General features: G+C 45.6%; 1 protein-coding gene across 4 annotated transcripts in view; it reads right to left on the reverse strand.

Annotated features, from left to right (window-relative positions):
• The window catches only part of NUB1 (negative regulator of ubiquitin like proteins 1), a 29,416-nt gene extending 21,683 nt beyond the window's left edge, over positions 1–7,733 (reverse strand). Inside the window, exons 1-4 of one of the 4 annotated variants that reach the window (XM_021079220.1) lie at positions 7,599–7,706; positions 5,702–5,724; positions 4,530–4,647; positions 918–1,085 (exon numbers count right to left, since the gene is read on the reverse strand). In XM_021079220.1, coding sequence (XP_020934879.1) covers positions 918–1,085; positions 4,530–4,646 — 285 coding nt within the window. In that variant the 5' untranslated portion in view covers position 4,647; positions 5,702–5,724; positions 7,599–7,706. Of the gene's footprint in view, positions 1–917; positions 1,086–4,529; positions 4,648–5,701; positions 5,725–7,392 lie in introns of all 4 variants that reach the window. The other 3 variants (XM_021079222.1, XM_013990737.2, XM_021079221.1) reach the window with 3 other exon arrangements.

Consider the following 12,549-nt stretch of genomic DNA (forward strand, 5'->3'; position numbering starts at 1 on the left):
GCCTCAAAAGAACACACCCCCTTCTCCTCTTCGCGCCCCCTTCCTCCACCCCTTGCCCCAGAGCACCATCAACCTCTCTTCTGTCTGGATCTGCCTATTCTAGATAGTTCACATAAACAGAACCACACAACATGCGGCCTTTTGTGTGTGGCCTCTTATATAATGTCTCTGAGGGTCATGCATATCGCAGAGTGTTAGTACGTCACCCCTTTTTATGGCTGAATAACCGCCCTTGGATGGGTGCACCCCACTTCTCCACCGCCAGACACTGAGGCTGTTTTTACCTTCTGGCTCTTGTGAACAGAGCTGCTATAAACACTCATGTACAAGCTTTGGGGTAGACACAGCTTTCATTTCCCTTGGAGTAAAACTGCTAGGTCATACAGTAACTGTGAGACACGCTGATTTTCATTTATTTGAGAATAATTACCACTGATCAGCACCTCTAGGCACCCTGCCTCAGTAATATTTCTGGGCTTCAACTGCAGAGCACCTGGCCTTTGATAGAAGGGGGCCCAGGTCACTGTGGCCCTGGATGGGCCCCTGGCAGGCCACCCTCTGACCTACACTAGCAGAGGAAAAAAAAAAAAAATTCCTCTATGATGTGTCCTACTGCACATAGTTTTGGAAAACTTGAAATAACCTTTTATCCCCATTTTTGCTAAATGTTCATTCAAGCTCTGGGAAGTCTGGAGGCGAGACTACCTGGCAAATGTTCCAGTTTAAGAATCCATAAAAATCAACTTTTAAGTTTGTAAATATTCAACATGTAAAGTAACTCAAAAGAACTGCACCTCTGGGGAAAAAAAGAACTAGATCTTTGGACTGTAACTTTACAAAGAACCCATAATTTATCGGATCACATCACTGCATTCACTAAGCATCAGTAACTATGTCGATTTGGGGAAACTACTCACTTTTTTAAATCGTGCTGGTAAAAAGACTTCAATTGTAGCAATTCCTGTTGTTTTATAGTGTTCATTGCCTGTGCCACGCGCAATTGCTTTGCAACGTATTTCTTCTATTATCTTTTCTACTTCATTTTCACAACATTCTAGCTTGTCAGAGTACTTCTTAGCAAGGTGCTATGAAGAAAAATAAAAAAAGAGATCAGCATAGTACCAACTCAAAAGAAAAAAAAAGCTAAATACAGAACATTACATGAAAGACTGATGAGCAGGGGCCACCCTATTACAGTGTAATCCAGACTGCAGCCTGACATCTTGAGAAGCGCAGAGTTTAGAGAGGATCCAGGGGAAAATAAAGACAAGGAAAGGATGGGGAGTTCCCTGGCGGTCTGGTGGTTAGGACTCCGCACTTCAGCTACCACAGCCTGGGTTCCATCCCCAGTCTGGGAACTGAGATCCTACAAAAACCTACAGCATGCTGCGGTCCAAAAAAAAAAAAAAAAAAAAAATTAGAAGAAAAAAATAAATAAAGGATGGGAAAACAGGCCCAACAGAGAAAGTCAAAATACTTGGGATCACTCTGGGGGAAAAGAAAGGTAGGCTGTGACTTATTTGACTGAAGCATATACAAAATTATTTTAGGAATAGTGAATGGTCCAACACCACTATATGTTGGGAGCAAGAAAAAAAAAACAAAGAAACAGAAAGCATTCTCATTTTTATAACTTGTGAGAAAAGATTAGGTCAGATGATGGTATACATATATCATAGAGGAGATAAAGTTACAAAACATCACGGTATTTTATTTTATTTTATTTTATTTATTTATTTTTTTGTCTTTTTGGCATTTCTTGGGCCGCTCCCACGGCATATGGAGGTTCCCAGGCTAGGGGTTGAATCGGAGCCATAGCCACCAGCCTACACCAGAGCCACAGCAACGCGGGATCCGAGCCGCATCTGCAACCTACACCACAGCTCATGGCAACGCCAGATGTCAACCCACTGAGCAAGGGCAGGGATCGAACCCGCAACCTCATGGTTCCTAGTCAGATTCATTAACCACTGCGCCACGACGGGAACTCCGGTATTTTATTTTTTAAATAAATAAATCTATGTATAACACATATTTTAAAAAATAATCACAGAGGAAAAGACTGGAAGAATACACCAATATTGGTGATATGAGGGTTTTTTGTTTGTTTGTTTTTTACGCTGCACCCACAGATGTGGAAGTTTCCAGCCAGGGATCTAATCTGAGCTGCAACATCAACCTACACCACAGCAGCAACAACACTGGATCCTTAACTTGCTGTGCCACAGCAGGAATTCCTACACGATTCTTTTTTTTTTTTTTTTTTTTTTTTTTTTTTTTTTTTGTCTCTTTAGGGCTGCACCCACAGCATAAGGAAGTTTCCAGGCCAGGAAGTGGAGCTGCAGCTGCTGGCCTACACCACAGCAATCGCAATGCTGGATCCTTAACCAACGAGTGAGGCCAGGGATCAAACCTGCATCCTCATGGATACTAGTTGGGTTCATTACTGCTGAGCCATGACAGGAACTCCATACAATCTATTTTTAAAAATATACTCTTTCTATCTTTTGTAGTTAATTACAAACACACATTTTTTTAAACTGAAGAACATACATCATTTTTATCTCAAGAAAACACAGGAAGGTCTTTAGTAAAACACTTTAAAAAAAACCTTTCTGTAATTCTCCAGAAAACACAACTACCTAGTGAAGATTTTTCCCCCTCTTGACACCAACCAATTGTGACACCAACTGGATGTCCTACAATTCAATTCCACTCTGCCACCAACGATCCACGTGAGCATCAGACTCCACAGCCCAAGGGCTCAACCCCCAGGTCTGCCTCATTTCAGGCACCAGGCGCGGGTCCAAGGACCCCACCTTCTGTCTGACTTGGCTACAATGCCGAGGGTCCCTACCTGCCCCAGCCCTTCAGGTTTGGTAACTTGCCAGAACAACCCGACGGAGCTCAGGAAGATGCTCTACTTCCTACGACGGCTGATTATGACAGACACAGACAACGTCCAGATGAAAAGGTACACATGGCAAAGTCCGGAAGGCTCCAAAGGGCGGGAGCTTCTTTCCCTGTGGAGCTGGGGTCTGTCACGCTGGCAGCTCCCCAAATCTACCGTTTAAGGGTTTTTATGGAGGTTCCACTCTGCAGCCCCGGCTACACTGCTGACCACTACTAACTCCATCTCCAGGCCTCTGCCCTCCCCAGAGGCTGGAGGGCAGGGCTGAAAGTTCCACACTTCTAATTGGTTTGGTCTTTTAGGCCACCAGCCCCTCCAAGAGCTGCCTCATTAGAACAAAAGATCCTCCAGTCACCCTCACCACTTGGGAAATTCCGAGGGTTTCAGAAGCTCAGTGCCAGGAACAGTGGGCAGAAAAAGCTTTCTGGTTATGCCACACCTAGTTTCTGAGTCAAGAGATTATAACAAGCAAATTCAGAAGAAAGAGCAGGGGTTCCCTTCATGGCTCAGCAGTTAACAAACCTGACTAGGATCCATGAGGATGAGGGTTCAATCCCTGGCCCCGATGAGTGGGTTAAGGATCCAGCGTTGCCGTGAGCTGTGGTGTAGGTTGCAGACACGGCTCGGGTCCCGAGTTGCTGTGGCTGTGGTGTAGGCCAGCAGCTGTAGCTCCGATCTGACCCCTTGCCTGCGAACCTCCATATGTTCCCATATACTCTGTATGAACTTAGGTGTGGCCCTAAAATAGATTAAAAAAAAAAAAAAAAAAAAAAAAAAGAAGAAGAGCAAGAAAGAGCAGAAGGTTTACAAAAAAAAAAAAAAAAAAAAATACAAAGTGAGTCCTGTCTGGAACAGGAGAGAGAGAAAAACTCTAGGCCCCTGATAGGGCTGTCACCTCCCAAGCACATCACAGGGCACAACAAAGGACAACCTGATACCCGTGTGACAATCCTTAGTCCCTGATAAATGTTACGTCACTTGTCTCCAAATATTCATACTGAGACAGCAGCAGCACCTTCTAAGACATTCCCATATAATAGATTTCTATTAGAAATGATTGACAGTCCTCTGCTTAGAAAGGCAGGCAATCTTCAATTTCTAGAAATTTCACGTATGTAAAATAACGCCATTTCTGATGAGGCCATAAAAAACGGAGGCACGATTATTAGGAAAATATATTTTGGAAGAAGGAACAGATAGTCACAGTGTAAACAAAGCTGAGGGAAGGGAGTTAACTGTTTTACAGCAGACCGCGCTCACAAGGCGGCCTGGGACCCTCTGGGACACCAACCCTGAACACGTAACACACTGTCCTTCTGGCCCCGGTACTGCCCCGCTAGCAGGACACTCAGGTTAAAAACTGCAAGCAACACCACGAAGGTGTTAGAAATGGCAGATGCCAAAAAAAATCAGACAACGCTCTCATATGAATAAAGTACGAAGCAACAATAAGCTTGCCAACTCCTAGTAAAATGCAGGTACCTGCTTATGACTAATGTTTTCGGTTATGCCAAAGGTTTACACGGTTGTGCCTGGCACTTTCTGGTGACTTCAGAATCTTATTTACCAAGGAGACTTAACAACACTGCTAATTATTAATGTCTTAAAAGAAAAATACCTTCAATGCCAAACCAACTTCTTTATTTTCATCTGTATAAGGAGGTTTCCAAAGTTGAATTCTGTCTTCCCTTAAAAACTGGGTCAATTTTGCTTGGAGATACTTCTTTTGCGCCATCCTTGGAAGGAAAACAGTACATCAACGACACCTCGTGCCACACTTCAAAGTGTCTCACAACTTACCTGATACACTGATGTGTTTTCTGAGTAAGAGGAGTTCTCCTCCACTCTTTCCTCTTCAGCGTAATCTAAATTACTTTTAGATTCAGTTTTAACTAGCTCCAGACTTCTCTAAATATAATACAGATGGAAATAAGTAACAGGCAGCAAAGTTTTCTTTTTTGGCCACCCCAAGGCATATGGGGTTCCCAGGCCAGGGAGCAGATCAGAGCAGCAGTTGCAGCTGGCGCCACGCCGGATCCTTTAATCAGATCCTCTAACCCACTGGGCCGTGCTGGGGATAAAGAGAAGCTGCGTCCCGGTGCTGCTGCGGAGACGCTGCTGATCACGTCATACCACAGCAGGAACTCCTGTAGCAGAGGTGATTACAGTTCTCTTTCTCCCTTTCTTCCTTCCTTCCTTTCATTTTTCTTTTTTTTTTCTTTTTTGGCCACCCCCACATGGAAGTTCCCCAGCCAGGGATCAAATCTGAGCCACAGGTGTGACCTATGCCACAGCAACACCGGATCCTTAATCCACTGCAGTGAGCCTGGGACGGGAACTCCCTGAGTTTTTAAATTGAAAATTTAATATTTACAATACTGGAAAAGTTGTGCATGATATTTTGGGATAGAAGCATAAAAGCAGATATACATATATGATTCAAGTCAATACTGGTTGATTTTTACAGCTGAGAAAATCAAGGCCCAAATTTGTAAAAATGACTCAGCCAAGGATGAAAAATTCGGCCACAACCTAACTAGCACTGGGATTTCTGCCTCTAACACTGAACCACTGGATTCTGCTTCCTTTCACAAAACCCCTGGCTGCTTCTCTGCCCAGAGCATGTAACTACTCTCCCAAAGCAGCACACACAGCAATGGAGTTGTCTACTCATCCTCCCCTAGCACAGCTAAACTCTAAGGGGTGGGTGAGGCTGCTAGAGAATTAAACAGCTGACAGGGGTAGTGCGGCCAAATCAGACAAGCAGTAAGAAAGGTAAAAAGCCATTACCTCCTGAAGGATGAAGACAGGTTCTACAGAGCAAAAGAAGATGGGGGAGTTAATGTAACCAAGATGAGTAACTGTCCTTTTTCTATTCAGGACCTGTATTCCACATCCCCCCCCCCCACTCTACCCCCCCAAACCCAATTCATCTGATACTCATTTATTTTTAACTTTGTCTTTTTAGGGCCGCACTCACGGCATATGGAGGTTCCCAGGCTAGGGGTCTAATCGGAGCTGTAGCCACCGGCCTACACCGCAGCTCACATTAACACTGGATCCTTAACCCACTGAGCAAGGCCAGGGATAGAACCCGCAACCTCACGGTACCTCGTTGGATTCGTTTTCGCTGCGCCATCACAGGCACTCCTCCTCATCTGATATTTAAATCAAGTTTGATAACTTAAGTGTATTCCATAAACAAGTGTTTTAAAAGAAAGCTCAAATTAATTTTACATCAACTTGGGGGTGAGAGAGGGTAATGATATGGAAGAAAAAAGGAATAAAGCCGTCAAAGAGGGGGCTGGGAGCATCCGGGTAGCCTATGAGAGAACTCCAGATTTTTCAAGCACTAACAAATGGCCTCTTACACAGAAAAGCCTATTAGTACTTATATGAATTAGCTTTTCAAACACAATTAACTGACATGACGTCAAAAAGTTCCCTACTCATATATCTTCAGAAATCTTGAGTAAAATGTCACTTGCATGTGTGGGGGTGGAGGGTGGGGACCATTTCACCAGGGCATTTACAGGAGCCTAGCTATTTGGAAGGTTCAATGCAGAACCCTCTGCCATTGCGTCCAAGCAACTTCCTAATATAACTTTCAAAGGGTTTCCTAAACCTAGTGTGTGGCCCACACTCCACCCAGCGGCAAATAAATAGCAAGAAGGGTCTAGGTCCCAACAGTTAGGGTTTGGAAAAAAGATTAAACCAGGTGTGTAGACCACACTCCACCCACTTGTAAATAAACAGCAAGGAGGGTCTAGGTCCCACCACTTAATGTTTGGAAAAAAAATTAAACCACTGTGTTGAAACTTACAAAACTTCTAGTTCTAGGGGTTACAGGCAACATAATAAACGAGGATATATATTTTAAATCAAATCAAAAGGGGGAAAAGACTAATAAATCAGTTTTCCATTTTAACTGGAGAACTGAAAGTTCCATGCGTGCCATAAAATGTTCAGTATCACGGCCCCTCCCCCCTCAAAAGCAGAAATTCATTAATACTATTGCTCTAAAATGAAAGTGAAAGGATATAATCCACTCCTTTATCATTTCACTTTCATTTCTGTAATAAATTCATTAATGCGACCTTTACCCAGAGCTTTTGAAATACATGACATATATATACATATATTCAAAATCCACTAATTTTTCTCTTAGGCAGACTAACACCATAATCTTGAATTTAAAAATAAGCGTACGGGAAGCAGTTGAGAAATAACAGAATGCGATAGTCAAGGCTGAAGAAAATAAACCGTGTTTCCTCATTAAACAGCAAAGAAAATCTGTCTTTGATTGCAAATAAACCCCAAATGGCATATTTGGAATAACAGTCCTACGATTCAAGCTTTTTGTAGGGCTAATTAGATTAACTTAAATATATATTTCTTTCTTTATTTCTGTCTCCCTCCAAAAGCAATACTTAAATCTTTTTTAAAAAATACCCACCACCCCTGCCCAACCCAGAGCAAACCTTGCGCCCGGCGAACGAACGAACGGCCGGCGCGTCCCGAACCCCCGAAGCCCCGGCCCGCAGCCCCCGGTTCCGGCCGAGCCTCGGCCCAGGGCGCCCACCGCCCGCCGCTGCAGTCGCGCCCGACTCGGGCGGGGAACGCGTCGGCGTCGAGCTGGGGGACCGGGGTCACCGCTGAGACACACGCTCGGCCGCCGTCTCCTCACCTGCGACACAACCGCGCCAGCAGCGACCCGCCGAGTGCCCGGATGCGACGGAGGCCGCCGTTTATTTTCATTCCGGGGTGAGGCCGGCCCCGCCCCCGCTGCCGCAGCCGCCCCGGACGCCGGGCCGCCCCGCCCCCGCGCGGCCGCGAGAAGGGATTGTGGGCGGGGCCAGGGCAGGGGAGGGTGGGGTTGTGGGTGGGCAGTGGGCGTGGCTAAGGCGGGACCAGGATGGGACCAGCTGGGGCGAGGACCCCGGCTGAGGGCAGATGTGGGCGGGGCAGAGGGAAGGGCGATGGGCGTGGCCCGGGCGGACCCGAGTGAGCGGGGACGGGCCTCCCCCACCGCCCCGGGACTTGCCGAAGGCCCAGGGCGGGGCTGGCGGGAAGTCCCCCGCCGGGAGCTGAGGGTGGGCTCCTCCCGGAACTGTGGAGACCCCGGGGCCGCTGGCCTGGCCCAAGTGGCCAGACTTCAGAGGAAACTGAACCTGGCTCCCTTTCTCCAGAAGCCTCGAAAGAGGCCCGAGCACCTTGCAGGAAGCCCATTTCCCCCCGGAAGGAGGGTCTGGACCTCCTGCAGGCGGGTCCGCCCCGCCCCCAGCTCTGGGCCGGGCCGAAAGCGCTGTGCCCCTTCAAGTCTGGCTTTTCATCCTGCCCCCTTCGCTCCGCCGGGGCCTCCCTTCGGTGAACTTCCCGGCCCCGCCGCCCTCGCCCTTCCCTCCCCGAGGGGCCTCTGCCACGCCGGTCTCCACACGCTGTCGACCGCCTGATGTGTGGAGATCCGCCTGCCGCCGGAGCGCTCTGCTCACCGCTGTGGTAAATACGCAGAAACCTATGGCTTGGCCTATGTCATGCGTCTAGGAAATGAGACAAGTGTGCATACAAACTAAGGGCAGTGTGTGAACTGCTCTGAGAACGAGCGCAGAGCCTGGGGTCGGGGTGAGAGGGGCTGCGCTCTGGTCCTGGCAGAGCTCAAAGATGCTTAGAATCCGGGAATGGAAGCTAGGGTCCAGGTCAGACCCCAGGAAGTTTGCTCGGATGAAGCTGTTGGCCCTTCCATTCCCGATTCCAAAGCCCATCCTTGGACCCGCTCTAGTACCGCCGTGGGGTCGGGCTTGACCGCGTGGGTCCCGCCCCTGGCAGGCTGGGTACCTGGGCAGGCTCCCAGCCTCTACTTCAACCAGCATGATAATACCCCTGCTGCGCTAGGACCTGTCCCTCTCACTGCACGGGGCAGCCCCCAGGAGAGGATTAGCACCATCACTTTTCCCAAAATGGAACTAGAATAACACCTGAAGCAGCAAGCTAAAGGGTGAGGCGGAACCTCTCCTGGTGCCTTTCCGTTCTCTGGGGGGAAACCTCGGGTAGAATATGCACCTAAATCCATTTTAGGGAAGAGAAAGTGTTCCCAGGGTGCCATGTGTGCCAGTGTACCTGGCCCCTGCCAGGAGGACACTGCACACAACCCAGGAGCAACTTCTGTTCCTCTTTTTATTCTGCTGACTTGCAGGCATTGTTCACCTGCCTAGCAGTGCATAGGAAGCTGGCAATTTTCTGTATCTTTCCTATAAGGAACTTTTAGCTCCCTAGCCTCCTTTGAGTACACCAACACTTAGAAAGTCTTTGAAATTAAGTTCTTTACCGTGGGTCAAATCAATTTCTTAGTCAAGGCAAAAGACAAATGGCAAAATGGGGGGAAATAGTGCCAATTAACACCAAAGAGAAATCTCTTTAGTATATAAAGAACTTTTACAATTTGATAAGAAAAAGGCCAAAATAGAAAACTGGGCAAAAGCTCCTAAAATACAATTCACTGAAAAGGGAATATAAATGGTTCATAAGTATATGAAAAATTACTAACCTCATTCATTATAAGATATTAAATATGAATAAAACTACACCAAAGTACCATTTTTTTACCTGTCAGGCTGAAAAAAAAATGAATACCACGTGATGATGGCAAGACTACTTGGAAATAAGCACCCTCTTACCATACTCGCGGGAGATTAAATTGATACAACTCTTAAGAGGCCAATATAGTAGAATCTATTAAAATGAAAAGGCAGGAGCTCCTGCTGTGGCCCAAGGGGACTGGTGGTATCTTGAGAGCTCTAGGACTCCAGTTCAATACCTGGCCCGTACTGGGGACAGGGGTTAAGGATCCCGCATTGCTGCAGCTTCAGCTTGGGTCAAGACTGCGGGTCAGATCTGATCATGCTGTGGGGCGGCCAAAAACGAAGAAAAAAAAAAAAAATGCATATTTTCTTTGACCCAATAATTCAACTTTTATTATTCTTAGTATATCTTATTAACTTGCCCCCTTTCTGTTATTCCTAATACTGGCGTTTAGTGGCTTCAAGTGCAATTTCCTGAGATGAAGAATCCTGAATTTGTGTTTGTGTTTTGGTTGTGATAGGTTTTGTGGTGATAAAGAACCAAGGAACTTCTACATAACTGATTTAACTTCCGTTGGCGTAAAACCAGAAAATCCTTAAATATCCTTTGCATGACAGTGAAATTTCGTGCTGAATGTTATCAATTCTTGCTAGAAAAACTGAAAAGAAACAGGAAGTTTTGGCAGTGCAGCTTTATTTATTGTTGCTTTGATCAGAACAATATACGTTCATTGGGATAAGTTCTGTGGTGACCTATTTTTTTTTTTTTATAGATGCGAAAACTGATTTAAAAGGAAAATAACTTCATTCTTGATTTTTCTATTTACAAATGGACATTTCTGGAGAGTGGTTGTAAACTGGGATGGGGGTTGAATGGCGATTGATACTTTTAGTCTGGTGGGTTTTCAGTTTCGATGATATTTGGAGCCATGGTCATTTGATTCAGCATCTTGGTTGGGCGAGAAGAACATAGAAGGAACAGAGGAAACAAGCAGGTGGACAGGGAGGTGTGTTCCCATCTGATTGGGAATAGATAATTTCAGTTACGATTGGAGAGGACAGAAACTAAAGAAGTTATGAAAAGACCAGGTAAGAGAGTTCCTTGCTGCTCAGGAAACAGAGCCTGAGAGAATGGATCTCGGGTACTTTGAGAAAGGAGCTGGCCTGCTCACCTGTGACTTGGGTGGAATCATTCTAGAAGCATGAAGTCCTCATGTTCTGTGTCCTGGTTTTGGGTCTCCGTTCAAATGTTTAATATAAATAGTCCACTCCTCTGTCTCCCAAAAGATGCAGAGGCAATGTGCTAACGTTGAAAAGAAAAAGAAGTAAGGGCCCAGATGCTCAAGTGAACCAAATCATGGTATCAGCACTATGGAATTAAGGTTCGGACAATTTTTCTGTGTTCTACTCTTTGACCCTTTTTTTTTTTTTTTTTTTTTTTTTTTTTAGGGCCGTACCTGCGGCATATGGAGGTTCTCAGGTTAGGGGTTGAATTGGAGCTGTCGCTGCCGGCCACAGCCACAGCCTCAGCAATGCCAGATCCAAGCCATGCCTGTGACCTACGTCACAACTCACAGCAACGCCGGATCCTTAAGCCACCCAGCAAGGCCAGGATCGAGTCCTCATGGATACTGGTCGGGCTTGTTACTGCTGAGCCACGATGGGAACTCTGAGCCCATTTTTTTTTTTTTCTTTTTATAGCTGCACGTGAAGCATATGGAGCTAGGGGTGGCATCAGAGCTGCGTCTGTGACTTACACCACAGTTTGCGGCCACACCAGATCCTTTGCAGCCACTGAGGGACGCCAGGGATCAGACCTGTATCCTCATGGATACTCTGTTGGGTTCTTAACCTGCTGAGCCACCACGGGAACTCCTGTTGTGTTTAACCCAATTTTAATGTTAAAAAGAATTCTATATACAATGTAGGTTTTGTGATTTTAAGTTCAAGGGTGAATGAAAACTAAGGTAAACATGGAGGCAAGAAAGTAGCTCATCCTTGCTGTAGGCCTAAGGTTTGAGAAACTTCTCTGGAGTGCTAGAATAATTCTTTTTTTTTTTTTTTTTTACTTAATTCCAGATAACTTATAAATCACATTATGCAAGACAATTAAAAAGATGAAATCAGGAGTTCCCGTCATGGCACAGTGGAAACGAATCCGACTAGAAACCATGAGGTTGCGGGTTCCATCCCTGGCCGCGCTCAGTGGGTTGAGGATCTGGTGTTGCTGTGGGCTGTGGCGTAGGCCGGCAGCAACAGCTCCGATTGGACCCCTAGCCTGAGAACCTCCATATGCCGTGGGTGCGGCCCTATAAAGACAAAAAGAGAAGAAAAATAAAAAAAGAAAAGAAAATCAGAAATCTTCACCATCCCTGTATCCTAAATCCAACCTATTGCCTAAAACTTTGGGGAATGTTTAGCAGGTTCTTTTCCCTTTCATCACATTTGTCATTCCATTGTCTTCTGGCGTCGTTGTTTCTAAAGGCAGCTGACAATCTTCTGAAGTAATGTATCTTTTTTTTTCTAGGATCCTCTTAATATTTTATCTTTATCTTTGGTTTTCAGCAGTCCTGCTATGATGTGCTGGGTGTGGCTGGCTTTGTGTTTATCTTGCTTAGGAGTCATAGTTTCTTGAATCTATGGTTTGATATGTTTCATCAGTTTGGGGAAACTCTTGCTTTTATCCTCCAGCATTGCCCCATTCTATTTTTCTGGGAAACCAATTGCATAGATGTTTCACCTTTTCTTAGTGTCACACGGCTCTAATGCTTGTTTCCATATTTTTCAACTTATTCTTTCTGTGCCTTAGAAAGCCCTGTTTTCTATCGTGTCTAATATACTGAGTTCATAATTTTATTTATTGTCCTTTTTAGCTCTAGAGCTTCCATTTGGTTTACTTTCCCAGATTTCAACACTCAGGTAAAATTCTTCATCTTTTTTTTTTTTTTTTTTTTTTGTCTTTTGTTGTTGTTGTTGTTGCTATTTCTTGGGCAGCTCCCACAGCATATGGAGGTTCCCAGTCTAGGGGTTGAATCGGAGCTGTAGCCACCGGCCTACGCC

Source organism: Sus scrofa, chromosome 18, assembly GCF_000003025.6.
Source record: "Sus scrofa isolate TJ Tabasco breed Duroc chromosome 18, Sscrofa11.1, whole genome shotgun sequence".
Lineage (NCBI taxonomy): Eukaryota > Metazoa > Chordata > Mammalia > Artiodactyla > Suidae > Sus > Sus scrofa.